Here is a 26,372-nt window from a genome sequence, read left to right on the forward strand (position 1 = left end):
AATTCTTCAGGAAAGTCGCCCGTTATCAACAAGTGGACAACCGCCTCATCAAGAGCAGGGTAGGGCTTTACGCTCAGCGGACGATCCTGCAGGACGTATGCAATCATGGCATCCAGTGGAAAACGCGAACCGTTATTTCTATGTACGGTACTAGTTAGTCAGCCGGTGATTAGATAAGTCCGGATACTGACATTTTTTTGCCTGCTTACTTGCTGCAGCGCACAAGGAAGCTGGGCCCGAAGTAATGGACACACCACCACCAAAACTCACCGATTTTCTTTTCATTATGGAATGACTTGTGAAGCTTTCTTCTCTCCACTGATCCTAGGCCGCTCGAGTTGCAGAGGTTGCTGACGGCGTTGCGTTTCAGAGCAGTCCTCAGTACCACGCCTGCGCTCACATTCAATTTCTCTTTCGAGGAATAGGAAGAGAGAAACCCTTGCGATCCGCACCTTCACATCGTGTATGGCATTATCGTTGTGTAAACCCATCAAATAGGTCATGAGGCCAGCACGATTTGGTCGTGAGACAATACTTGATGATTGCGTAGTGTTCCAGGAGGAGGCGCTCCAGAAACCAGCGGCCTTCCAAGCCCTAGAATAAGTTCCCAAAAAGCAAGCGAGGTTGCGCAAAAGAAGATGATCGCCTATGCGCCGGACTTCACCCACTTGCTGCCAGGTGAGCTTTGAAAATACTGAACCCGGAATATCAGGCTCGCAGGCCACAATTTCATCCATTTTCTCGGTTAAATGCTCAGAAAACGGGCTTGCTTGCCTCGAGTCAGGACGCGCCAAATCCTGGTTGTCCATGTCGTCTTCGTCTTCGTCTTCTTCGGCGGGCGAGGAAGACGAGGCTGCTGATTCAGAGCGGGCACCATCAGACAGAGCGTCTGATAAAGAACTCATAGTGCTGGGTGTTGGGCCATCATGTGCTTCGAGAGAGGCAACGTCAAGCTTTCGTTTGCGGCTGTTGCTATAGTCATCTTCTAAATTTCCAACATCCTCATGAGACGTCACTGGTTCAACTTCATCAAAGCTGATAGAACTAGATGAAATAGACGCACTGGCGGGGCTTCCACTGAACGTACCAAGTACATTTTCAGGGGTAACATCGTTATTTTGGGACGATGCTTCGGTTGCTCCTTCCGGATCTTCGAAGATCGTTTCAGGTGAAGACACGCCCTGCAGGAACCTGTGCGCCGCATTTACGACGGACTGTATCTCTAAATCCGCGAAGACATCGTCGCCGGTAAATTCATTTTCAGTGCCTTCATGCTCGGTGTCATCAGGGGCGTCTTCAACAGGTGGCTGAATTGCCGGTGACTGTCCACTTTCGCAATTATTGGCAGTTCGATCGGATGAGCGGCTAGCGGGATCAGGGGTCTGCAAAGGACTTGGAAGAAGAGTTCCGCCTGATGTCATTTCTTCAAACCTCTTAACTCTTTTGCTTGCGGGCATCGGCGTATTTGGCGCTTTTGAATCAGGAGTAGGATAAGAGACAGCCATGCCCGAACCTGGGGTGCCCACAGAAGCCTCAGCGGATTGTTCTTGGTTTTCGAAGGCAGTGTTGTCAGAGCTAAACCTACACCCTTCTTCAGAGCCTGCCGTTCCTGTCTCATGGGAACGCTCGAGGAGGTCGCCAACAGAAATATCGTGACTCCTTCCTTCAACGCAGTCGCTGGCAGAGATATGCGTCCTGAGTTGGCTGGTCATGTGGTCGTCTCCATCGGAATCTACCCCTTCACTTTCTTCGCCGACTGCTTCCACTGGTGGACACGTTGAGGATTCAGGGTCCTTCATACCATCGCAGGACCCAACGCGAACATTGAGCGAAATTCTCCGAGTGTTGTGGACGACCCCCCACGCGTATAAGCGCGCGCTATCTTTCACATAGATATATAAATATAATTATGTTTAATGACGCACGCTCCAATCGCTGTATCATAGGCCAGGCCATGTGCCTGCCTGGTTGAGGACATGTGTGCTAATAATAGGTGACAATGCACACAAGACACTCAGAGTGCCAGGCGGCAAGACAAGAGTGGAGGTATATAGATATATTCTCATTGTCTTGTCCAAGACCCATTCATAGTGTGGCCATACTCAGTATGGCGGAGATCCAATCATATGATCTCACTCAGTAGATAGCTCCTTCCACTATATAATAGTAAATATAGATTTATATATATAATAAATTAATAAAATATCTTTATATTCTAAACCTCTCTCTACTTATTCTATAGATTATAAGCCTAGAGCCTCTTAAAGAGCTCTAAGGAATTATTCCTAAGTTCTTTTCTTAAATTATTTTACTACTTTTTATTTTTAAAAGCCTTTTTTAGCAGATATTCTACCTAAAATATTTATCTAGGCTAGATATTCTACCTAAGATAGAAACTATCCTTTTATTACCTTTATTAATAGGGCCCTATAAAAGGTTCTTATATTTAAGAATCCTTATAGATATAGAAGCCTAGTAGTTATCCTTAGATATATCTAAAACCTTATTCCCTTAAGGGATATATCTAAAACCTTATTTTTTTTATTAAAATCTTTCTTTAAGATATCTTAAGTAGATCTCTATAAGTTATTATTACTTATAGATATAGATTTCTATTAAATATAGTCTAAAGCTATAAAAATATACCTATATAGCTAGGGTATTTAGTAGACTATAAATAAAACTTATAAGAAGCTAGAGCTGCTAGAAGTAGGCTATTAAACTAAATTATTAGATAAAGTTAAGCTTACTAAGTAGTAAGAGAGAATTAAAAAGATTATTTAAGATTAGAAGAAGATAGATAATAAAATTTATAGAGCTATATATTCTATCTTATCTTATACTATTAGATATAAAGTAATTAATTTAGAATTATCTAAAGTTATTTAGGACTATCTTAATAATAAATATAATATAATAGCAGATATATAGTCCTTTAAGGGGCTATAGATAGCTATAAATATAATATATAATAGCTATAATAAAGTCTAAGATTATATATTAAAACTATCTTAAGCTCTTAATAAATTTAATTATAGCCTTAAGAAAGGTAAGTAGCTTTTTAAATCTATTAAAATCTAATTCTTACTCTATAATTTTAGTAAGATATAGAAGATATTTCTTATATCTTACCTTAATAGTTACTATAATAAGAAAATCACTATATTTAATAATATTATGTAGATTCTTATTTAGGAAGAGATCTCAGATGTATATAAAGTTTAATATATTATCTATAAATATTATAAAAGTATAGAAAGGGAAGAAGCTAGTGTAGCAGAGAAAGATAGTGTTAGTTTTAGCTGATTACTCATGCCTATCTCAGGGCATAACCCTTAAGGTAGATGACTGGGATGATAATAACATCATTACTAAAGGTGGAGGGATCTTCTTCCTACTATATTATTCTTAAGGGAAGATTATGATTGCTAATTAAGGAATAAATAAATTATTTTCTATTATAATATCTCTTCTATCTAGTTAAACTTATATCTAACCTGGACACAACCTGGCTTATGACTCCTAATTGTAATGAAGCTTGACCTACTCTTTGGAGTGCTATGCAATATCCCTTGTACATTTGGTGACCTACACAGGGCTTGAACCTGCAATCTCTTGATTCACAGTCAAGTGTTGAAGTCGGGCATAAGCTGATTATCAAAGCCCTAAGGATGTTGACTGCTGGAACTGGTATCTAGTGGTGATGACACCTCCCTGTAGTCCTCTAGGCTAATTATAATACTATAAGAGATATAACAGGAATGACACCCTTTAGGATGCTTATAGGACAGGAGGCTGTTCTACTAGTAGAATTAGAAGTTCTAATATAGTAGATACTACCCTAGAATAAGATTCAGGATACTAGAGATCTGGTTATAATAAGAGTAAGGTAGATTAAATAAAGAGATAAGAATACTACTAAAGCTATTATAAGAGTCTAGTAAAAGAGAGAAGAAGGAGGTAAAGTATTTAATAACTAAAATTACCTCTAAAGAGAAGTATTATAAGAAGATAATCTTATTCTACTTTATAATAGTAAGCTAGAAACTTTATATTTTAATAAGATAATATTTAGATAGTTAGGACTATATTATATTTATTAGGTTCTTATAAATAATTTATACTTACTAAAAGAACTTAATAATACTATATTCTAAATAATAGTTTATAGTAATTAGTTAAAGTAGTTCTTTACCTTAAATTAACCTAATAAGGTAATCTTAAGAATAGCTAAAGTTTTAGATAAGATAGATTCTACCTTTATACCTCTATATATAGATATAACTTAAAGAGATTTAACTTAGCTAATAATCTATAATAAAGATCTTATTTCTAATAATTTACTATTTATAGTAATTATCTCTTTACTATAATTAAACTAACTTTACTAGCTATTTTATATTTCTTTACTATAATCTATAAGTATAAAATACTTTATTTAAGGTATCTAAAGTTAGAGAATAAGATTTTACTATTTCTTTATTAGTCTTTAATCTTTTTATTAATTTATTAATTAACTTAAGTAGCTTAGTAATCTTACTTTTCTTTTATTCTTTCTTATCTTTTACTTTCTATTTCTTTCATCTTTCCCTTATATTAAGTTTAATTAATTTATAATTAATACTTATGATAATGAGAGTATTAACTATAAATTAGGGGGGGGAGAGATATTTTAAACTTATATTTYTATCTTCTCTAATCTAGATCTAACTAATTAATATCTAGCTAATTATATTATTTTTATAGTCTAAAGGATTATATAATTTATTATTTACCTATAAGTAATATAATAACTACTACCTTATAAATTTCTTATTTTCTAGTTTTATCTAAAGTCCTTAATTTTATTAATTCTCTTTCTTAAAATTATCCTATTCTTAATAAAGTTATTTAGCTACTATCTACTATAAATAAAACCTTAAAGAATCCCTATAAGTAGGGAGTGGCTCTGGCTATAAAGAAAGTAAAGAAAAATAAGTAGAATTTAGATAATACTATAGATATAGATATARAAGTATCTATTATCTCTATAGAGGTAAAAGCTTAGTTAGCCCTAAGAGATATTATAATAATAAGCTAGGTATATATTAAAACTTAGATAAAAGAAGCTAATAATATATTAGAGGAACTTAATTAAAAACTATAGCTATATAAGATAGATAAAGAGAGGTATATAGTTTATAAAAAAATTAGAGAAGGAATACTATTATAATAAAAAGTCTAGAATACCTAGATATATATTATCTAGGAAGCTATTAGAAAGATTAATAGATTTAGTAAATAGAAAAAGAAAGATAAAGTATTATAGAAAGAAGTAGAGGATATTATAAAAATAGTAGTAGAAACTATAGAAAGAATAGTAGGGTATTAGGTTTAAATCTAAAAAAAATAAGATAATAATATTATAAATTATCTATTAAGAATTAGCTATAGTTATCACTATGTAAGGGACTTAGTAATAATAATAAAGATAATTAATTTTAAAATAGTAGCTAAGAGAGCAAATTAGTATGCTCTAAATTAGATAATAAATAAGAGAAGAGGGCTAAAAAGCTATATATATATAACTTTATAAGATATTTAGTTTATAAAAATAAAATCTTAGAAAGAGGGTAAGCTTACTAAAAATAAGCTTAATAAAATTAGAGGGAAGCTTAACTAGTTTAGTCTTTTAATATCTTTAGATAAGGATAAGGAGTTAAAGCTATAGCCTCTAACTAGATTAATAGTACTTAGATAGTTTAATAAAGTTCTTATACTAATTAAAGAAGCTCTACAGGTCCTAGATAATAAAGAGTTAATAGATATATTAATAGAATTAAAAGTAAAGAAAAAGATATACTTAGGAAAATTATATAATAAAGCTATATCTAATATAGATAAAGGTTTAATATCTAATAAAGATAAGAACTTAGGAAGAGAAGCTTTATAGTAATAATTAAAGAAAGCTAAAAACTAGATTACTAAAAAAACTTAAAGAAAGTAAGATAAATATACTTATAAAATCTCTTTAAATCTATTAGTAATAATAATTCTTTATATATCTTCTTATAAATTAATATAGAATTTAGTAGTTATATTCTTAGTAAAAGTAAAAGCTATAATAAAGCTTAAGATATATATAAAATATCTTTAAGTTATTAGAATAGATTTAAAGTTAAAGATAAATCTACTACTAGATATACTTAAAGAGTATATATAGTAATGCATTAAGCTTAGTAATAAATATATAATACTATAAGATAAAGCTAGATTATATACTTAGTTTATAGATATTAAAGCTCTAAAAATAATTAATTTAGGTACTAATAAGTATAAAGAAGTCTTTTAGATATCTATAGTATAAAGTATTACTTTTAATCTAAGTATTATTATTTATAAATAGATTAAAGAGCTTCTATCTAACTTAGATATAGATTTCCTAGAGAATTTTAATAAAAATAATTATATTATTATAAATAATTTATTCTCTTACTAGAATACTAAAGATAGAGGTCTTAAAAAGATTACTCTTAATAAGACTAGAGTATATAACTTTTATATATCTCTTAAGAGAGGATTTATAGATAATTAGCTTAGAAATATATAGTTCTCTATAATATAATAAGCTCTTTAACTTAATCTTTATACCTACCTTATTATAATTATATTATATAATAATAGAGAGTAGAGACTCACCTCTTATTCTATACTAATAAGATTTATAATAGAATAAATAGAGCTAAATTATTTAAAAATATATAAGTATCTTAATAAGTAGTATTACTATAGGATACTAATATATTTAATATATATAATATACTTAGTAGTAATAACCTAATATAATTAGAGTTAGTCCCTTAGTTAAGGCTTTATATCAGACTTTATAAGTATAAGAAAGTAGTAGGATAAAGGTATTAATAATAAAGTTATTAGATAAACTTTACTAAATTCTAGCCCTCCTATAGAGATAGTTAATAGTATAGAAGTTATTCTAGATAATTTTAAAAGTATTAGATAATATCCTCTATAGCTTATTACTAAAATAGTAATAATACTAGAGATTTATATTAAGAAATTAGAACTTATATTAGACTTTCCTATTATTTTTATAGTAGTGAATAAAAGCTAAAGGGATCTAGAGATCCTAAGAATAGGGACTATTATAAAGTTATAAAAGTATTTAAAAAATTTAATATTACTTAATACCTAGCTAGATAGATTAATACTATAGTTTTAACTTATTAGTTTTTAGAGACCCTCTATTTTTCTTATATCTTAAATATATATTAGAGTAGTGCTTATTAGTTAACTTAGATAAGATAATCTAGAGATTATAAATAAATTAAATATCTTATTTTATAGGCCTATTAATATTATATAAGAATTTCTACAGAAGGCTATAAATAATATTATTATTTTAGTAGAAGAAATAATAAAGAGATTTAAATCTACTAAGTAAGAGATTTATAGCTCTAACTTTACTTTTACTTATCTTAAAGAAGGAGTAATAAAGTAGGAATATAATAAAGAGATTTAATAAAGAAATATATCTTTAATAGCTATCCTAAGTAGGGTAAAGAGATTATTAATATAAATATTTATAATTATATCTAAGACTCTAGTAAATAAATTTATATCTACCTTAAATAAAAGAAATAATAATATTCCTCTACTAGATCTTACTAGGGGTACTAGTAATATAGATCTTAATAATAATAAGAAAGATAGAGATAATACTACTAATATAGCTAATAATAATAGAAAGGAGCCTAATAAAAGTAATAATAATAATAGAAAGAGAGATAGTAATAGGGATAATAATAGAAAAGGAGATAATAATAAAGGTAATAGAGATAATACTAAGTCTTATAATAAAGATAGAACTTCTTAATTTAGGAGATCTATTAAGGGTAATAAGATAGTAAGAGAGGGAGATAATATAGTAGAGAAAGATAGTATTAGTTTTAGCTAATTACTTATATCTATCTTAGGGTATAACCCTTAAGGTAGATAACTAGGATAATAATAATATTATTACTAAAGGTAGAGGGATCTTCTTCCTACTATATTATTCTTAAGAGAAGATTATAATTACTAATTAAGAAATAAATAAATTATTTTCTATTATAATATCTCTTCTATCTAGTTAAACTTATGTCTAACCTAGACATGACCTAGCTTATAACTCCTAATTATAATAAAGCTTAACCTACTCTTCAGAGTGCTATGTGATATCCCTTGTACACTAGCTTAGAAGAGTAGTAATTCTAAGAATAAATTAAACTAATTAAATTAGTTAAATTCTAATTCTAGTTTAAATAACTAGAAAGATTCTAATAGCAAGGTGCCTTAGGAAACTAGGAAGAACTAGAAATATTATTATTATAATAAAATAGACTATAAGAAGCCTAACTACTAGGAGTTAAATCTAGATAAGAAGCCTAATAAAAAGAATTTATCTAATTAATTAAATTAAACTAATTATTATAATTATACTTATATAATAGGTACTAATAATAATATATTAAATAGCTAATAATTAACTATTTTAATACTTAAAGAAATAATACTTACCTTCTATACTATTAATAATAAAGATAATAGAGTCCTTACCCCTACTAATAATAATTTAATTAATAATAATAGCATCCTTACCTCCTAATTAGTTAAATAAGATATTAAAGATATATAGATAATAATTATTACTATTAATCTAGCTCTGTGCCTGCACACTAGTACTAGTAATTAGATAATTAACTCTAGAGCTACTAAATACTTTATTATAATATCTATAAATTTTATAGATAGCTTAAGGAAGCTATGTAAATAGGGAATTAAGATAGTAATAGGGTAAATTATATATTCTAATTTAATTAAGGATATCATCTTATATCTTATACATCTAGGTAGATATACTAGATATATTATTATTACTAATATTCTCTAYATCYCTAARRTRGTAGTTAACCTTTTAGGYACTATTAGATTAGGCTATAAGGGTCTAGGAGTTAATCTTCTACTAGATAGTATTATTATTACTTACCTATTAGATAAAATAATTATTAGATATAGAGATATTATCTAGAATACCTATATTCTTTACCTTATGGGAAGCAATGCTGCTATTAAGGCTAATAAGCTAGTTAAACTAACTAAGCCTAATATATTATTTAAAATATAGTTAATAGTATTCCCTTACTACCCTAAGAGAGGTAATAACTAGCTATTCTCTTAGTAAGATTACTTACTACAGGAAGACTATAAGCAAGCTAAGTAAGAATTAGTAAAACCTTATTCTAATATTAAAACTAATATCTAGACTAGATAAGAGGTCCTGAGTAAGTAATATATACTTATTTTAGATCTACTATATAGTAATCATGCTAGTATTTATATATTAAAGAAAGATAAGGTTAATTTAATAACCTAGCACTACTATTTTATATATTTATCTATTCCTAATATCATCTGTATATCTAAAATGGTTAATAGAATAGATATTAAGGGACTATTAATTCCTAAATATATCTATAAGTCCTATATAGTAGCTAATATAATAGTCTATAAGGGGCATATTACTATATCTCCTATTAAGTAATATAGGGAATATATCTTTATTAATATAGGTAGTAGCTATAATAATATACTAGATAACTATATTATTAGAGCTTACTATTAGATAATTATTATAGATTAGTTTAATAGCTAGGTTACTATCTAATTACTTAAATTTAGATACTAAGTAATACTACTTATTAAGCTCTTTATTAAAGAAGAGAAGTATATAGGTATTAAGATATAGATTATTTATACTAATAATAGAGAAGAATTTATTAAGAAAGAGAATTAAGTATAGGCTAGAGCTAAATTAATTAAATAGGAACTTATAGTACTATATACTTATAGTTAGAACCCTATTATAGAATGCCTTATGCATACTATATTAATAAAAGTATATACTATTATTAATAATAAAACTATTCTATATAAACTCTAGGGTAAAATTATAAAGGGAGTTATTTTAATTAAGAATATCTTACCTATTTAAGATAAGAATATAACTCTATATAAAATATACTTTAGTAAATATCTAGATATTAGCTCCCTATAGATCTTAGGTTTAGTTAGATATCTTACTATTACTAATAAGATTAAATCTAAGCAGGGTATTATAAAGATTAATCTATATATTATTTACTACTACTTAGTTAGCTACACTAGCCTAGGCAAGTAATATATTATCTAGATACTAGTAATTAATAAAGTTAAATATATCTATAATATTATCTTTAAAGAAGGAAGTAATCTAGATCTCTATAGAGATCTAGATAATAATTATAGAAAATTTATTAATCTACTAGCCATTCCACTTACTAACTATAATCTAAATAAGGTTATTAGTAATAATAATTTAGATTAAGATATTATTAAAGGCTAGAATCTAACTATATCTAATCTACCTAGACTAGAGGATAGCATCCCTATACTATAAATATATATAGAGGTAGGTCCTAGTATTACTAAGGATATTAACTTCCTATATAGAGGTCTTTTTAGTAAGCTAGTGAAAGACCTTCTAGAATATTCCTAGCTAGAAGTAATTTAGCTTATAGAATAGGGGGTGTATTATATTAATACTAAGGCTATAAAGAAATATATATAGAATTATATTATTATTAGGTATATATATATTAATAATAATTATACTAATATTATTAAGCCTTCTTCCTTCTATAAGGTAATTAACTCTCCTAAAGTAGATAATTAGTAGAATACTATAAAAGTAGAAGTAGATAATCTTATTAAGTAAGATATCTAGATACTTAAGGCCTTACCTACTAGCTATAAGGCTATTAAGGGGTGTTAGGTCTATAAGATTAAGATTAGTACTAATAATAAGATTATCTAATTTAAGGTAAGATAGGTTACTAAAGGCTATATCTAAATATCTAGAGTAGACTTTAACTAGATATTTTTCTCTACTATAAAGCTAGTAACTATCTATCTATTCTTTATACTTATAGCTATCTTAGGCTATTATTATATTAAGATAGATATTAAGCTTACTTTCCTATAAGGTAAATTCTTTAATAATAAAGTTATCTATATAAAGTAGCTACTAGATTTTAATAATAAGTCTAGCTATATATATAGACTATTACTTTCTTTATATAGATTAAAGTAGTCTATATATGCCTAGTATCTTATCTTCTATAGTAGAGTTACTAAGATTAGATTATAGCTATCTAAGATTAATAAATATCTCTTCTTTAATATCTATAGTGTGCTCCTTATCTTATATATTAATAATATAAAGATTACTAGACCTTCTAAGTAGATTACTAAGAGGGTATATAAAGCTATTAATAAACTATTTAATATTTTACTTATTAGCCTAGCTATCTATTATCTAGACATAAAGATAGACCTAGATATTAAGAAAAGATAGATTAAGCTATCTTAATATACTTACCTTTAATATCTTATTAATATATTTAATCTATATTTAGTTAAAACTATAGTAATACCTATAGAAGAAGGTGCTTAGCTAGTTAAATTAGATAAGCCTATTAAATATAATCTTAAATTTAAAGAGAGATATAGAGTAGGAGTTAGCTTAATTATATATCTAATATTATAGACTAGGCTAGATACTGCCTTTACTATTAGGAAGCTAGMTAGATATACTATAAATCTTAATAAATTATATTTTAAGTATCTTATTTATCTTATTTAATTCTTCTATTAGACCCTAGATATTAGAATTATCTATAAGCCTTATAATACAAAAGATATTATATATAAGCTAGGTATTATTATTAGTTATATTAATATAGATTATATAGGATATATTAATATATATTATTTAACTACTAGATATATCTTTATATTTAGTAATAGGCCTATTTTATAGGCTTCTAAGCTATAATTAGTTATCTCTTTATCTATATATAAGGCTAAATATATTACTATTATTTATATTATAAAGAAAGCTATCTAGCTTATCTATCTCCTTAAAGATATTAGCTTTAATAATATATATCCTATATAGATTAATACTAATARCTAGCCTRCTATAGACCTAGCCTATAATRCTTAATTCTATRYAYATAGTAAGTATATTAATATTAATTATTATTAGATTAGAGATATAATAGTTAAGAAGTAGGTCTTCCTATAGTATCTTTTAATAAATAAGATAATTATAGATCTTATAATAAAGCTACTTAGTTATCTAAAGTTTAATTAATTCTTTAAGGCACTAGGCTTAGCCTAGTAGAGTACTATAAATAGTAGATCTTAATACTATAATTATAGATTAACTACCTAATTAGGAAGTGGCTATAACCTTATTAATTAAATCTAGGGGTGTATAGCTATACTCAGTATAGCAGAGATCTAATTATATAATCTTACTTAGTAGATAGCTCCTTCCACTATATAATAGTAAACATAGATTTACATACATAATGAATTAATGAAATATCTTCATATTCTGAACCTCTCTCTGCTCATTCTACACATAGTATGTCAAACTATCTTGATTGATATCCTGCTTTGACGTCCCTTTCGAGACTGTCTACAAGTTTCTGCCATCATGGACCCATCATCGTCAACAATCAGCGGGGCCTTCGAGGAACAATTACCCATAGTTGTCTCCAATGGACCGTACCGTCCTATTCGAAGCCCTGCTTCGTCTACCATCCGGGAAGACCCAGTGGCTGTCTATTTCCAAGAGGCCATCGATACCTATCATCACTTATTCGATCGGCATTTCCCACGTATTGGCCCTGCCAGTCCACTATCCGCCAGAATGCCGATCCTGGAACAGACACATCAACTGGACACCGAAGCCGATGTTATGCGGCTTGCCACCCTACAGCTTATCCATCCCGTCAACATCGCACTGCAGCAGACATGCCCACCTGGCACTCGAATATTGTGTCGCTCAGAAAGATCCACCGGCGGTACGAGCCGCTTCGACATGGAATGGTCTTTACACGACTCTCGGGGTGCTCTGCTGTCTAAGCTTGCTATCCTAGAGGTCAAAAGTACCAATGTTCTACACAAAGATGACTTCAAGAGCGCCGCTGTCGACGAGAGAAACTTTCGGTCGAAGATGGCGAAGGCTGTGGATGAAGAAAATTCAACCCTTCTTCGGGGCAACGCTTTTTGGCTCTCCAAGCAAGCCCGAAAGTATGCGGATCATTGCCCCTATGTGGCGCTGTTTGACTGGAATGCTATGTTCCTTTTCAGCTTCCTGCCGCAAACACCCCAACCAGTGCGTGGAATCTACTTTGATGAACGTGGACGCACAGGGGGCACGACATTCCGTCGCCTTCTTTTTGCTTTTGGAGTTCGGTCACTGAAGAACTACGAAGCGACCCGTCTGCGTAGGGGGCCATAGGGCGGTTCAATAGGGGGCTGGTATCCCTGCATATCTCTAGCACAATACCTTTGTCTTTTTATCATTTTGCCGAAACGTATATCAGAAGTACAGATATTTTGTTATACTCTATTATGTATATGGTAGTAAGACTTGCAAGCTCTTTTTTTTTTTACTCCCGATGGGAAGGATTCTGTCCGAACTATCCCCAAGTATAATTGACTGTAAGAGGGTTCAAGTATATATCCTAATTCTAGCGGAGACAGTACCGCCTCCATTAATTATATATTCTAGTACTAGGAAAGACTTGCCAATACTCTTCCATTCTCACCCCAGCCTCGTTGAGCACGCATATGGCAAAGTGGCTTTGTATGTCTAGCTAGTTATCTGTAGGGACAACGGCTCCTCCCACGGCCTAACATAAAGGTGATGATTTAATATCAAAATGGCGATTTAATATTAATACTAGATGATGATTCAATATTAATACTACGGTGTCGACATCCCTAGTAGATTTAATATTAATACTATAGTATTTGATATTAGTTCAGTGCGTGCAACTATAGGGGGTGGTGGGAGTGGTGGCATGTAATCATTGTAAAAATACCACCAAATCCAACATCGCGGACTGAATGTACAAAACCGGCCAAAATGTTTTTTACCGGATATCTGTCAAGGCAGAATATCAATCGAGATAGTTTGACATACTATGAATTGGTCTTGGAGATGAGACAATGATAATCTATCTATATACCTCCAGTCTCGTCTTGCCGCCTGGCACTCTGTCTCGTGTGTATTGTTTACCTATTATTAGCACACAAGTCGTCCTCAACCAGGCAGGCACATGGCCCCGGCCTACGTTATGGCGGTTAGATATTACTGACGATTGGAGCGTGTGTCTATAAACATAATTATCTATCTATATATATATATCCATATAAAGTTAGCGCGCGCCTTCACGCGTCACTCGGAGAATCAATATGCCGGATATCCGGGGCGCAGCGGCCCTGATTCCCCTTTTAGTTTCATCCCTCTCCGTCCAACATCCAGCAGTAGTCTTCATTCTCACAGAAAAGTAACTGAACTAGGTTATTGCAGTCTCCTATTGTTATGACTTTCTCCCAATCAGACTGGCCCATGTTTGGGCCTCCATCAACAGAGCTCCCTAAGCCTCCGGTGCCATATACTCCCGGGTGGAGATTCGCTATTAAATCTCACACTGCTTCGGCCCCAACGCCAGTGGTGCGAGACTGCTGCAAAAACAGTAAAGGAGACAGGAAGGAAAGACGACACCTGAGTCCAATCGACCGATGTCTAAAGCACCCCCCCTTGCCTGGCAAAGAAGGAAACGATACTGTCAGCCTAGAGGTCATTGACGTCTTGAAAGGAGGCGATGGCCACAATTCTCAGGTATTCACGGTCCAATTACTGGACTGTGAGTCAACATCCCAGATGCTTCCTCCAAAAGGCACACGACTGGTCGCAAAAGCATACGACCCTCTCTACTACAACGATGACGATGGGTACATCAACCCATTCCTTTGCATGGACAGATCCTACACTCATGAGGCCAACGCATATATCGCCCTCAACGAGTTTCAAGGTCAAGGGATCCCGAGATACTATGGATCCTACTCCTTGAGTTTATCTGTCGATTCAGTCCACACACGGACAGTTCGAATGATTCTGGTCGAGCATATTCAAGGAATCACGATGGCAGATGCTGAACCGAGAAAATACCCCCAGGCAGCTCGCCAAAGTATTCTGAAGTCAATTGTGGACCTCGAAAGCCGGATCTACGAGAAGGACATTTGGCTCATCGATCTCGAGCCGCGAAACGTCATCATAAGTTCACCAGAGAGCGACCAGCTCCGTGTTGTGTTCGTTGACTTTGGAGATGCTCTTTTCAACCGCAGGCGAGATGATCCTATTGCGTTAGAATCGAACAATTTTCTGGGACAATACATTTCACCCCTCCTTCGGTGGAAGGAATCCAAAGCCAAAGAATATGCATTTTTAGAATGGATTGATTGGGACTGGGATCCCTGGCTCAATGCCGAGTTTGCCCATACAGCTGCAAGCATCACTCCCGAAATGCGAGAACGATGGTCCGATGATTATTAATAACGGGTTCGTGGTTCGTACGTGGGAGGCTGGAAAGTCAAGATAAATCCGGAAATGGAGGAATCAAGGATTGCTTTAAGGGTTTATACAAGACATATCTCCTACGAGTTGAGGAGATTGTTTCCTGCAGACCAGTTACGAAACAAAGTGGCTTTTACCGGTCAAACGGAGCCTGGCTGTGCAGTCCTATGGCATTATCCAGAATATGCTTGTCATTACTTCAGGGGAGGGATCAATATAGCTACAGAGGACACCTCCTGGGATGGCTGTCTCATGGCCCCTGATGACCAGGTACTCGACCAGACAGATGTTCAATTCATCGACCTCCAAGCCGTCTCCCGATATCCGCCCCAAACACGCAGCACTTTAGCAAACGTACTCTCCTTCGGCAATGACCTATTCTGTTTGATCTCCAGTTGCACCAGCATAGATCGGAGAATCCAGTTTCCTGCCCAGTCATCCTGTCTTCCAAGCCAAGATTTCCAAGTTTATTACTTCATATGTAGCCTAACTGTTACAGTTTTATCATATAATGGGGTCGGTATACTACAGAAAATTTATAAAAATGCTCTTTTGTGACTAACCGCTCCAAAGGTCCTACTGATAGTACTATCTCTTACGTCTAGAGAAGGAAGCCTCTAAGTCAAGCTGTATGGTATTGGTTCGTAGGGGACCTGGCTTGGATTGTAAACTTGGTCTTTACCTGCGAGCCTATATACCTAGAATATTGTATTCCTAGTATTGATATTTTGTGTGGTAAGATTTTGAGTCAGTGACAGGGGTACTTTGCAACTTACACCACCAGCAGTAGATTAAAGGATCTAGTAGATGATCTGACTGCCTGATAATAACATCATCAAGATAGCCCTAAGTGGTAATTAGTATATATAAGGTTTGTCTACTACCGACCTGGTCGATCATCTAGTTCAGCCCTGTCTTAGAAAAGCAAATGCCCCACTCTGCAGATCAACAGCGGGATGCGTTACCATGGTTTGATCAGCATTGACCGATCTCCGATGTTACTATCTCTATCCATGACTTTATATACCACGCACATATCTATCCTAACCATACCTTTATACCGATGCAGAGAAATCAAAGGAGCTGCATACCAGTCTGCCACCACTTCTCCCCTTTCCACACCCGAACATATCTTCTCGTCCCCACAAACCAGCCCTCCCCCTCAATCAAGCCCAATCCCCGAATAATACTGATCGGACATGCCTCATCATACGCCCATGTCCCAGCGGCAGCCAGTTCATCGCAAAAAGGACCGATCACAAGGTATAACCACGCATATGTCGAGATGAGGTTGAATGCTCTCCAGAAAATACTTCCTTCCGAGAATAATACGCCCCCTAGCTTTCTTCGGGCAAGCATCCCCAGCGGCTGCAGCATGAAAAAGAGTAGAGCTCCAAAATGCACAGAGTCTGTGGCGACAAAATGCGTATGAACAGCGCAGAAATGAACCAGTCCACTCAACAGAAACGCGACAGAATGCCTCAGAAACCTGGTCATGTCTTTTTCAAAGTTGTTGGGGACGACATGACGCGCCGTCTCTGAGAAGGCATATCGGTATGCCTGATGCCAACGGCGGCCCCACCAGCCTTCCAGGCCATAGTCGAAGACTGCTTTAAAATTGAAAAAGCTCCCGAACAGAGGAGGATATAACCAGGGTGCGTCGAGGGGTACCCGGGTCCATTTGAGAAAACTCGGACAGACAGTGACAGCCAGACTGATGATGAGAGGCACCATGGAGGCTATATAGGCCATGCTCGTGCGGATCCAGAGGACTGTTACGATTGCGCGCAAAAGCCGTAAAAGCGCCGGTGAGAAGTGGTATATCCGGTCGAGGGGGTAGAGAGGAGCAGCATCGATGAGCCCCCAGAAGTACGGGTCCAGCATGGTGAGGACTTTCAAGAAATCCATAAGCAGGTAGTAGCGAGCTGTCCTCAGAAAAGAGGTCCTCAGGAAAGTCGACGATGGCGCGTCCTGAGGTAACACCTTCCCGTCTGCGTATGTCTGCTGGTCTTTGGTCCTGATCTTTGGAAGTGGAGGTAGTCCAGGAATCCTCCAGTTCCAGCCTGCACCTCGCAGACTGCCAAACATATCCAGAAGCCAGCTTAGTCGGTGGCATATCGAGTCTGGATAGCCTTGCCAATAGAGCGTCCCATCTGACGATGGCTCAATCCGGAAACACTCGTTCTGGACGTCCTTGAAGAGAAGGAATAAGGCACTCCAGATGATGATAAAGCCGTAGTAGAAACCGATGACCGTGCCTCCGCCGGTGAGACATCGCGTGTGCAGCAGGCTCTTAATTGCAAGGGAGCATACGAGTCCAAATGCTATGCGTCTGATGGCGACCACCCATGACTGGCCTTTGTTGGGGATCAGAAGGGCTAAAATGGGAATGATCAGCACGAGGAAATCATGCGGGAACAGCCATGGCGAAATGGCTCCTCGATCAATCAAGGAAAAGAACTCGGCTTCTTTCTGGCGAAGGAATTCCCTGTATGGAACTGCCGATATTGACATGATTCCTGTGAGGAGAATGGAAGATGAGTACGATGAAGTTGAGTTGGAGATGGATAGAAAAGCAAGGGGGATTTCAGCCTCGTCATGGTAACACAAACACATCCCGCTGTCGATCTGCAGAGTGGGGCATTTGTTTTGCTTAGATTGGGTTGAAGTAGATGATCTTATCGACAAGTCTTCAACTAGGTCGGTAGTAGACAAACCTTGTATATACTATAATTACTGGTTAGGGTTATCTTGATGATATTAAGGCAGTCAGATTATCTCAAAGTAGATCTCTGATCTAGCTCGGTATAAAGTCATGGTTATAGATAGTAAAGCATCGGCGGAGAATCACGCCATCGCGGGGCATCAAAGCATAAATTTTTGCAACAACATCATCCATCCATCAATATCATAAACCATCACGATGGGCTCATCATCTGTTCAGTCATTTACAACCATTCCAGTTCTCGACTTCTTGCTATCCGCATCGCCAGACACAAAACCTCGTTTTCTCTCGGAGTTGCGTAACGCTGTGGTCAATGTGGGGTTCTTCTATCTCGTCCACACCCCAATCGCGCCTCATGTCCAGCAGGCGTTCATCGAAAAGGCCCTGGCTGTATTTGATCTGCCGCTAGAAAAGAAGTTCGAGATTGAAATGGTCAACAGCAAGCACTTCCTGGGCTATTCCCGCCTTGGTGCGGAGACGACCGCATCCAAAACAGATTACCGGGAGCAGTTCGATGTAAGTGGCTATAGTCACCAACGTATGCAGTGACTAACGATAATAGTTTGCAATGGAGCTTCCAGCCCCCTGGCCAGATGAACCCCTGTACAGAAACATCCGGGGACCAAACCAGTGGCCCGATGAAACCGCCATCCCCGGCTTCCGAAAGGCCATCGAAGCATACCTGGCTGAAATCAGTCCCCTGGCAGAGGCATTCAAGTCCCTCATTGCAGAAGCGCTGGATCTCCCCTCAAACGCTCTGTACCCGTTCTTCGACCAGCCTCCGCAGCACAAACTCAAACTGATCAAGTATCCACCACCAAGTAGCGCCTCCCAGGCGCAGGGCGTCGGCGCCCACAAGGACTCGGAATTCCTCACTTTCCTACTGCAGGCGACCCCTCACTCAGGGCTTGAAGTGCAGAACAAATCCGGGGATTGGATCCCCGCGCCGCCGCTGGATGGCTCGCTGGTGGTGAATATCGGGCGGGCGCTGGAGGCAGTCACGGGGGGAGTGTGCACGGCCACCACGCATCGAGTGAATCTACGACCGGAGAGCTTTGTGGATGCAGACGGAAAGGCACTGGGGCCGAGGTTCTCTTTTCCTGTTTTTCAGGGGATGAGTCTGGAGCTGTGTGCGGAGGATATCCACCTGGATATTCCAGCGCATATTAGGGAGCTGGTCAAGGATCAGCAGGTCCGCTCGGATGCGGAGGCTACGTTTAATAAAGCGTTTCAGGGGAAGACCGGCGAGGGAACGCTGATCCATCGGATCACGAGTCATCAGGATGTGGGACGACGGTGGTATCCGGAGTTATTGGACTGGGCGTTGAAGGAGAGGCAAGGTAGTCATTGACTGGATTCTGCAGGGAACATACTGTATGTGATGCAACAATCTCGGTCGACGCAATAGCAATCCCCGAATATCGCCAGCATTTGATTATTCCACGAGTCAGTTACGGACATTGCCCGTCCCGTAGACAGTACAAAGCGGGTTCCACGACGGCATTTGAGCCGACAGTTCCACTCGGAAAGTGACGACCATATCTATACGTGGACAATGGCACAATATCCCCAAATTCTGCACAAATCACACCCGGGAAAGGTGAAACGCCAAGCAAAGTCCCTGCAGCGGAAGATTCTATCATACCGTCATGGAGTCTTGGCTGCTCTCGAGCCCCGGGGAGTGTCCTGTTTTTCCAGCAATGGGCTGGGACTCGGGTATATAAAGACTGAGAAGTCGACTGATGTACTTTGTACCGTGAAGAGGCAATCAGGGCCACAATGAAGTACTTCCAGATCGTCCTCGGGCTTCTGCCCACAGCGCTCGCAGCGTCCATCTATGTCTCTACCATAGGGTCCAGCAGTGGCTCAGGGAGCATTACCTCCCCCCTGAACTCTATTCAATCCGCCGTCAACCTCGCAAAGCCAGGCGATACCATCTACCTCCGTGGAGGAACGTACTCGCCCACCAGTAACATCCAGATCACCAAGAGCGGCACAGCGAGCACGCCATACATTTTGCGCGCCTATCAAAGAGAGAAGGTCATCGTCGATGGAGAAGCTCTGCCTGGGTAGGTTGACTCACATCTGTACTAGTCACTTGCTGATGAAATAGAACGCCCGCACCACTGGACGCTTCCCTCGCCAACGAAGACCGCGGCATCCTTCACATCCAGAACGCGAATTACTGGCAGTTCTACGACCTGGAGCTGATCAACGGCCCCTACGGCGTGTATGCGCGCGATGCGTCGAACAATCACTACGAGCGGCTCATCACGAGGGATAACTACGAGACTGGTATTTTGCCTTGCCTGCACACTTGCAGCATGCTGACGAGTAACTCTAGGCTTCCAACTCCAAGGCGCGTCCTCCAACAACAAAGTCCTCTACCTCGACTCCTATGGCAACAGGGACCCCCGCAAAAATGGCGAGAGCGCTGACGGCTTCGCCTGCAAAGAGGGCTCCGGCGAGGGTAACCTCCTCAAGGGAGCGAGACTGTGGAATAACGTCGACGATGGTTTGGATCTGTGGGAATTCAAGTCTGCCGTGACGATTCAGGATACTATTTCCTGGGGGAATGGATACAATCGGTACGCCGTCACTTGTCTATCTAGTTACTGCAGCTGACCATGTAGGTGGGGCTTCTCACCCTTTGAAGGCGACGGCAACGGCTTCAAGCTCGGCGGCGGCGATGCAGCGGATATAGGCCCCACCAACCACGTCGTTACCAACTGCATTGCCTTTGGGAACTCCAAAGATGGCTTCACTGATAACTCGCAGACGGGCGATTTCACGCTGAGCCGCAACACGGCGTGGAACAATGCCAAGGTGGGCTTCAAGTTCAACGCGGCTGTGGCTACGCTCAAGGGGAATGTTGCTGCTGTCAATGGGGAGAGCGCCACCGCTCTGAGCTCGGGGCAGATTTCCTCGGGAAATTCGTGGGATGGAAGTGCATCGTGGTCGAATAGTAGCTTCAAGAGCGTGGATGTGAGTCTGGTGCAGGGTGCTAGGCAGGCGGATGGGCGGATCAAGGCCAGTGATTTCTTGGTACCAAAGTCTGGGGAGGCTATTGGAGCGACCACTGTTTGGACGTAATGTTCATTCATGGGGCTGAAGAGCAACTATATTCGATATTATCCACTTGCTTTAACTTGACCGTACTGCAGCTCACACTCCCTCCACTTCCTCCCAATCGGCTGAATCAACGTATAACTCGCCGTACTCCCAAACTCCTGCACCCCATTCACCAAATACAAGGGCGTCATCTCGCCGTCCTCACTGAAGAACAGCTTCGGCCGCTCCCTCCGATAGTAATCCACCCTGCTCCCATCCGTAAACTCCACCGTGGTATTATACGCTAGCGTGATGTTATTATAATGCCACGGACCACGCCAGTCCCTCGCAAACACATGCACGCCCACCCGCGGGCCCTTTTGCCCTACAGCAATATCCACCATGTGGTGCACGAGGAAATGCCAGTGGCCTCGCTTGTCGCGCCACAGGAAGGAATCTTCGCTGCGCAGGGAGGGGTCGATCTCTGTAAACCCCGGCTCTACTCGGAGTGAATACGGCCCCTTGTAGCTTGACGCGGTGTAGATGTTGTTCTTTTCCGTGGCGAGCAGCATCTCTCTTGTATGGTGGTGTGGGGACCACAGCGGGCAGGCGGCGGGATTGGTGACATTAACTAAAAGCTCGACGGGCTCGCTCCAGACGCGGAGGTCCGGCGAGGTCGAGACGGAAATGGAGTTGTTGCGCTTGATCGAGCGGCAGGTTGTCGGGGGCTCCCAGTCCAGTCCGATGAAGTGCGTCAGGTACAGCTTGTCGGCTGGACTCCAGGTTACGGTTGGGTTGTGGTGGAATGTGCCGAAGAGCTCCTGCGCGAAGGTGTAGGGTCCTCGCGGGCCGGTACGCGACTCTGCGCGGATGATGGTGCTGAATGGTCGCCAGCCTGAGAGTCCGCAGCCCCGGTCTATCTGGGAGATGATGAGATGGAAAAGGGTCGGGTCATCTCGGTCGTGGATGATATGTCCGCCCCAAGAGGAATTCCCTGCGCCGTCGCGGTAGAAGTCCGGCAGGGTGATGTTGGTATGGTTGTAGCCGGTGTTTCGCTCGACGGGCTGCAGGTCCAGCTCACTGCAGTCGGCGGCGCGCCAGCCATGGTCACAAATGCATTGTTTGGTTGATGTACAGATGCCTGTCAAGCTGCAGTCTTCGTCAGTGTGGCATGCAAAGGAGGCCACAAGCCGTAAAGCATGGAAAAGAAGCAATAAACGCATTGTGCAGTGTTGCTGCCACTGACATTCAGGATCTCGGGTGTATATGCTTCATACCAAGGACGTCAAGCCTGAATGTTGCGGGGTATAACCTCCAGGGTTATGACCGGTGGAAAATTATGCTTGTCTTGAATCTCGGTATGTTGATCCCCGAGCGATCTGCATAAGATTGCTTGTTGGGCTAATATCGCAGTGTTTAGTCCTCATTGGGCCTGTTTCATACAACTACATAATATGCCGCGTTGCCGTCTATCAGAGACCTACTGAATTCTGTAAGATCTCGAGCACAAGACCAATTTCCAGGAGAGATAATGACTGTGCTCAAGTCCGAAATAGCTCTGCCAAGTCTAGTGGGCTATCCAAGCTGCCTATCCACATCGTATCCTTCCGTAAACGATGTAGATCGGCCCGAATGCTCGTGTTGTTCGTATTCGTTGATAGCCGACAATTCGACAAAACTAATTCTCAGTTAAGGAGAAGTTATATAATGGGGGTTCCCTCGTTCTCTCGCCCTTTCTTCAGGATAACGAGATCGTAAAATGACTCCGCTCATCAAGCTCGGCAGCCTTCTGGCCGCATTGCTCTGGATCACCTTTGGCATCGCGACAGTCAACGCCAGCATTCCCTCGTCCAAACGCTTCGATCTATCCGCTCCATCCTACGACCTCTATCGTCACAAAACCCTCCGCGATGACACAGTCCAGCAAGGATTCACCTTTGACAACGTCAACCGCCGTCTTTTCGTGGCTCAGCGCCGAGATGGCTCCTCCGAAACAGCCGGCGACCTGACAATCACCCAGCTGGACTTTGACGGCAACTACGTCGGACATATGTACCTGAAGGATTTCGGCCACGGCGTCTCCTTCGGCGCGCAGGCCGTCGGGTCCGCAACCTACCTCTGGACCGAGGTCGAGGCCAACGCCAACGGCTACGGCAAGAAACTTGCCCGCTTCAAGTTCGCCTCTGGCACCACGCTGACCAGCTCCACCGCTGGCCTGGCTAAATTCAAGCCCGTCGCCGACGCAACGGAGCATACCTGCGCCGTTGACCCGGTCTACAACCGCCTGATCGTCCGGTATAACCTCAGCGGGGCGAAGCATATCGCCGTGTATGACCTTGCCGCCGCGACGAGGGGCGATTTCTCAGCCCCGTTGGCCAACTTTAAGCAGCCGGCGTTGAACGCGCTGTCGTCGACTTTCCAAGGTTATGCGGCCTACGGGCAGTACCTGTACCTGTTGACTGGGACTTCATATGCGGCCAGCGGGGGTAAGGTCAATTCCGAGGTTACCAGTGTCGATATGAACACGGGCAAGGTGGTGCAGGGGCCGACGCTCACCAAGGCCGGTTCCACGCTGGAGTATAGAGAGCCCGAGGGATTGGCGATTTACAAGACCGCTGCTGGGGAAGTGAGGTTGTTCTTGGGCTTTGCTTCGGGGGTTGCGGGTGATCGCAGGTCGAATCTGTTCTACAAGAATGCGTTGGCTTAGGTTGGTCGCGATGCCAGGTACTTGGTTAATTCGTGGGGATTTGTATATAAACTCTTCGTTGTAGACAACCTGTACTAATTGACATCTGATCGTGCGTAAACTGACTTTCTGAGTCCCGAGACTGGTGTCACCGGATTCGAGTCGAACAGCTAGGTAGGTCGTTTAACTGCCGAACTTCTGTGTCTGCCGTCAGTCTGGAATAGAGTAGCTATCTGGAGAATATCCGGGAACGGTTCAATGCAACAATGTGGCCTCTATTATGTCCTAGCCTTCTGTAGACGTTCAGTCGAAAGTCTGTTGTCCGGACACCAGGAGAATACTGCAACGAGAACGGAGGCAGCGGCTGGCATTAAACATCCCAATGACATATTCTCAGAATGTTTATTCTAGCAGCCTTACCACAAAGTTGATGTCATTCCGCATTCTTCAATGGGGCTGTCCTGACTGGAATGCTGACAACAACGTGGCGTGCCGCATTCGGTAGTCAACACAATTGTTAAGGAATTGTCACATTCTTCTTCGCTTCACAGCAAATGACGTATGTACCATCAAGTAGAACTGTTTGAGATGGTGGAGTCTACCAAATGCGTCATGCGCTCCGGTGGAGTGGTTCGATATGAAGCATATCTGGGGATAGTTTCAGATCTGATGACGTGACGTGGGTCCTGTTATGCTTTCTGTAAATGACGTCGCTGAATCATGGGCTTTGGTACCACTCTGGATTATCTGCAAGATATGCATGCTCTCGTCAGGTACACATACATCATTGGGCGTGGACAGTTGCATGCGGAAACACTCCCGAAGCCTTATCAGCAGGGATATAAAGTACTGGACAAACGACGTCCTGTGGATACCATGAAGCTAAACACAATCAAAATGAAGATAAAGATGACTATACCATCAATTCCTGAAACCATCCCCGAGCACTCCGAGCTCAAAGGGAAAGACCCCCTGCGAGATATCTCTGGCATTCCAGCCAACCCGCGGCAAACCATCCGGACGCCCTCGTGGGATCTCACATCCACATGGCTGATCGGCGCCAACGACGATATCCGCGCCTGGTGGGACTGTATCGGTCCACAGGTGGCCATTCTCGCCGATGAAGCGGGATACAGCGTGGCTGCACAGACAGAGATCCTCCTGCTGCTGCACTCCATAGTGCTCCCGGACATGGGCCGATACCCCCCCGCGGGACAGAACAGACCAGCCGTGCAGTACAGCTGGAAAATCAACACGGACGACTATGACCATCCGACCCTCACCCTCACCGTGGAAGCGCCCGGTGAGCATGCCAAGGGCTCCAGCAGTATGACCCGGCACCATCTCCAAGGCACGCAGAATATCGTCGAGCAACTATCGGCCCATCTCCCCCCGGTTGACCTTACATGGTACCAGCACTTCGTGGCTGCATTTCAGATCGACCACCATACCGACCACTCCAGCCACCACCGGACCTTTCTAAGCACGGACAAGGACACTACCCGGCCGCGGATGCCCCTGTCGTTCGAGTTTACCGACACCGGCGTCATCCCAAAAGTTTATTTCTACCCCCCTGCGCAAGCGCACGAGAGGACACCTTCCCTGGCCATCTTCACCGATGCCATCCGCCCCATTTCGGAGACTATCCCCCTCCCAGCGTTCGAAGAGCTCGTGGCGTTTGTGGATAATCATCCGGTGGGGGTGACGCTCAACCCCGAAATGCTGGGTGTCGACTGTATCGAGCCCGCGCAGGCATCACTGTATTTCCATGCCAGCACGCCAGTCACGAACTTTGAGAGCATCATCGCGGTCATGACGCTCGGCGGACGCGTGCACGCAATGGATATGGCGATCATGGAGCTGTGGGAGCTGCTGTGTTTGGTCTTGCGGCCGAAGTATCGAGATAGGATGTTCTCGTGGGGCGACGAGTTGCCCGTGTGGAATGCACATGCGCAGGGCGATGAAGAACACGGGTTGAAGTACTGTTTTGAGATTCTGCCTGGAGCGGAGGTGCCCGAGGTTACCCTCTATATCCCAGTTGTTCGATATGGACCGGCAGATGAAGATGTGGCGGTTGGATTGGAGAGGTTTCTAAAGAAGAGAGGGCAGGCGCAGTTTGCCGATGGATTTTGGAGGGTGTTGAATATGCTGAGCGAGGGTTGGACGGACTCTCGACGGGTTGTGACGCATATCGCGTGTTCCTTTCGCGGTGAGTCATTAGATGTGACTTCATGTTTGGAGCCTGCTATTTTGCGCTCGCGAGACGATTAGATGATTGACGACAAGCTATGATATACGATATGTATGGTTAGCAATTTGACTTGGAATCCGCGTACCTCTTGAAACGACAGCGTAGGATGCCGCATAGAGGCAAACAACTCTCCAACTTGTTCATG

General features: G+C 40.0%; 9 protein-coding genes across 9 annotated transcripts; 6 read left to right on the forward strand and 3 right to left on the reverse strand.

Moving 5' to 3' along the window:
* Positions 1-284: 284 nt before the first annotated feature.
* On the reverse strand, positions 285-1,799 carry Aspvir_005925 (uncharacterized protein; the record flags this gene model as incomplete). Its single annotated transcript, XM_043269135.1, has 1 exon — positions 285-1,799. The coding sequence occupies one exon, from the start codon at positions 1,797-1,799 to the stop codon at positions 285-287; it is 1,515 nt and encodes a 504-aa protein (XP_043125070.1).
* A 10,781-nt stretch (positions 1,800-12,580) lies between these two features.
* Positions 12,581-13,390, forward strand: Aspvir_005926 (uncharacterized protein; the record flags this gene model as incomplete). The annotated part of the gene is made up of 1 exon (XM_043269136.1): positions 12,581-13,390. One exon carries the CDS (start codon positions 12,581-12,583, stop codon positions 13,388-13,390), a length of 810 nt encoding a protein of 269 aa, XP_043125071.1.
* Positions 13,391-14,821: 1,431 nt separating this feature from the next.
* Positions 14,822-15,493, forward strand: Aspvir_005927 (uncharacterized protein; the record flags this gene model as incomplete). Its single annotated transcript, XM_043269137.1, has 1 exon — positions 14,822-15,493. One exon carries the CDS (start codon positions 14,822-14,824, stop codon positions 15,491-15,493), a length of 672 nt encoding a protein of 223 aa, XP_043125072.1.
* A 1,095-nt stretch (positions 15,494-16,588) lies between these two features.
* On the reverse strand, positions 16,589-18,028 carry Aspvir_005928 (wax synthase family protein; the record flags this gene model as incomplete). Its single annotated transcript, XM_043269138.1, has 1 exon — positions 16,589-18,028. One exon carries the CDS (start codon positions 18,026-18,028, stop codon positions 16,589-16,591), a length of 1,440 nt encoding a protein of 479 aa, XP_043125073.1.
* A 409-nt stretch (positions 18,029-18,437) lies between these two features.
* On the forward strand, positions 18,438-19,590 carry Aspvir_005929 (isopenicillin N synthase family dioxygenase; the record flags this gene model as incomplete). The annotated part of the gene is made up of 2 exons (XM_043269139.1): positions 18,438-18,755; positions 18,802-19,590. 2 exons carry the CDS (start codon positions 18,438-18,440, stop codon positions 19,588-19,590), a joined length of 1,107 nt encoding a protein of 368 aa, XP_043125074.1.
* Positions 19,591-20,018: 428 nt separating this feature from the next.
* Positions 20,019-21,332, forward strand: Aspvir_005930 (putative pectate lyase; the record flags this gene model as incomplete). The annotated part of the gene is made up of 4 exons (XM_043269140.1): positions 20,019-20,308; positions 20,353-20,534; positions 20,584-20,827; positions 20,873-21,332. The coding sequence occupies 4 exons, from the start codon at positions 20,019-20,021 to the stop codon at positions 21,330-21,332; spliced, it is 1,176 nt and encodes a 391-aa protein (XP_043125075.1).
* Positions 21,333-21,370: 38 nt separating this feature from the next.
* On the reverse strand, positions 21,371-22,513 carry Aspvir_005931 (glycoside hydrolase family protein; the record flags this gene model as incomplete). The annotated part of the gene is made up of 1 exon (XM_043269141.1): positions 21,371-22,513. One exon carries the CDS (start codon positions 22,511-22,513, stop codon positions 21,371-21,373), a length of 1,143 nt encoding a protein of 380 aa, XP_043125076.1.
* Positions 22,514-23,049: 536 nt separating this feature from the next.
* On the forward strand, positions 23,050-23,997 carry Aspvir_005932 (putative FacC-like extracellular signaling protein; the record flags this gene model as incomplete). Its single annotated transcript, XM_043269142.1, has 1 exon — positions 23,050-23,997. One exon carries the CDS (start codon positions 23,050-23,052, stop codon positions 23,995-23,997), a length of 948 nt encoding a protein of 315 aa, XP_043125077.1.
* Positions 23,998-24,873: 876 nt separating this feature from the next.
* On the forward strand, positions 24,874-26,247 carry Aspvir_005933 (aromatic prenyltransferase; the record flags this gene model as incomplete). The annotated part of the gene is made up of 1 exon (XM_043269143.1): positions 24,874-26,247. The coding sequence occupies one exon, from the start codon at positions 24,874-24,876 to the stop codon at positions 26,245-26,247; it is 1,374 nt and encodes a 457-aa protein (XP_043125078.1).
* Between the last annotated feature and the right edge of the window lie 125 nt (positions 26,248-26,372).

This window comes from Aspergillus viridinutans (genome assembly GCF_018404265.1).
Source record: "Aspergillus viridinutans IFM 47045 DNA, scaffold_3, whole genome shotgun sequence".
NCBI classification, from domain to species: Eukaryota; Fungi; Ascomycota; class Eurotiomycetes; order Eurotiales; family Aspergillaceae; genus Aspergillus; species Aspergillus viridinutans.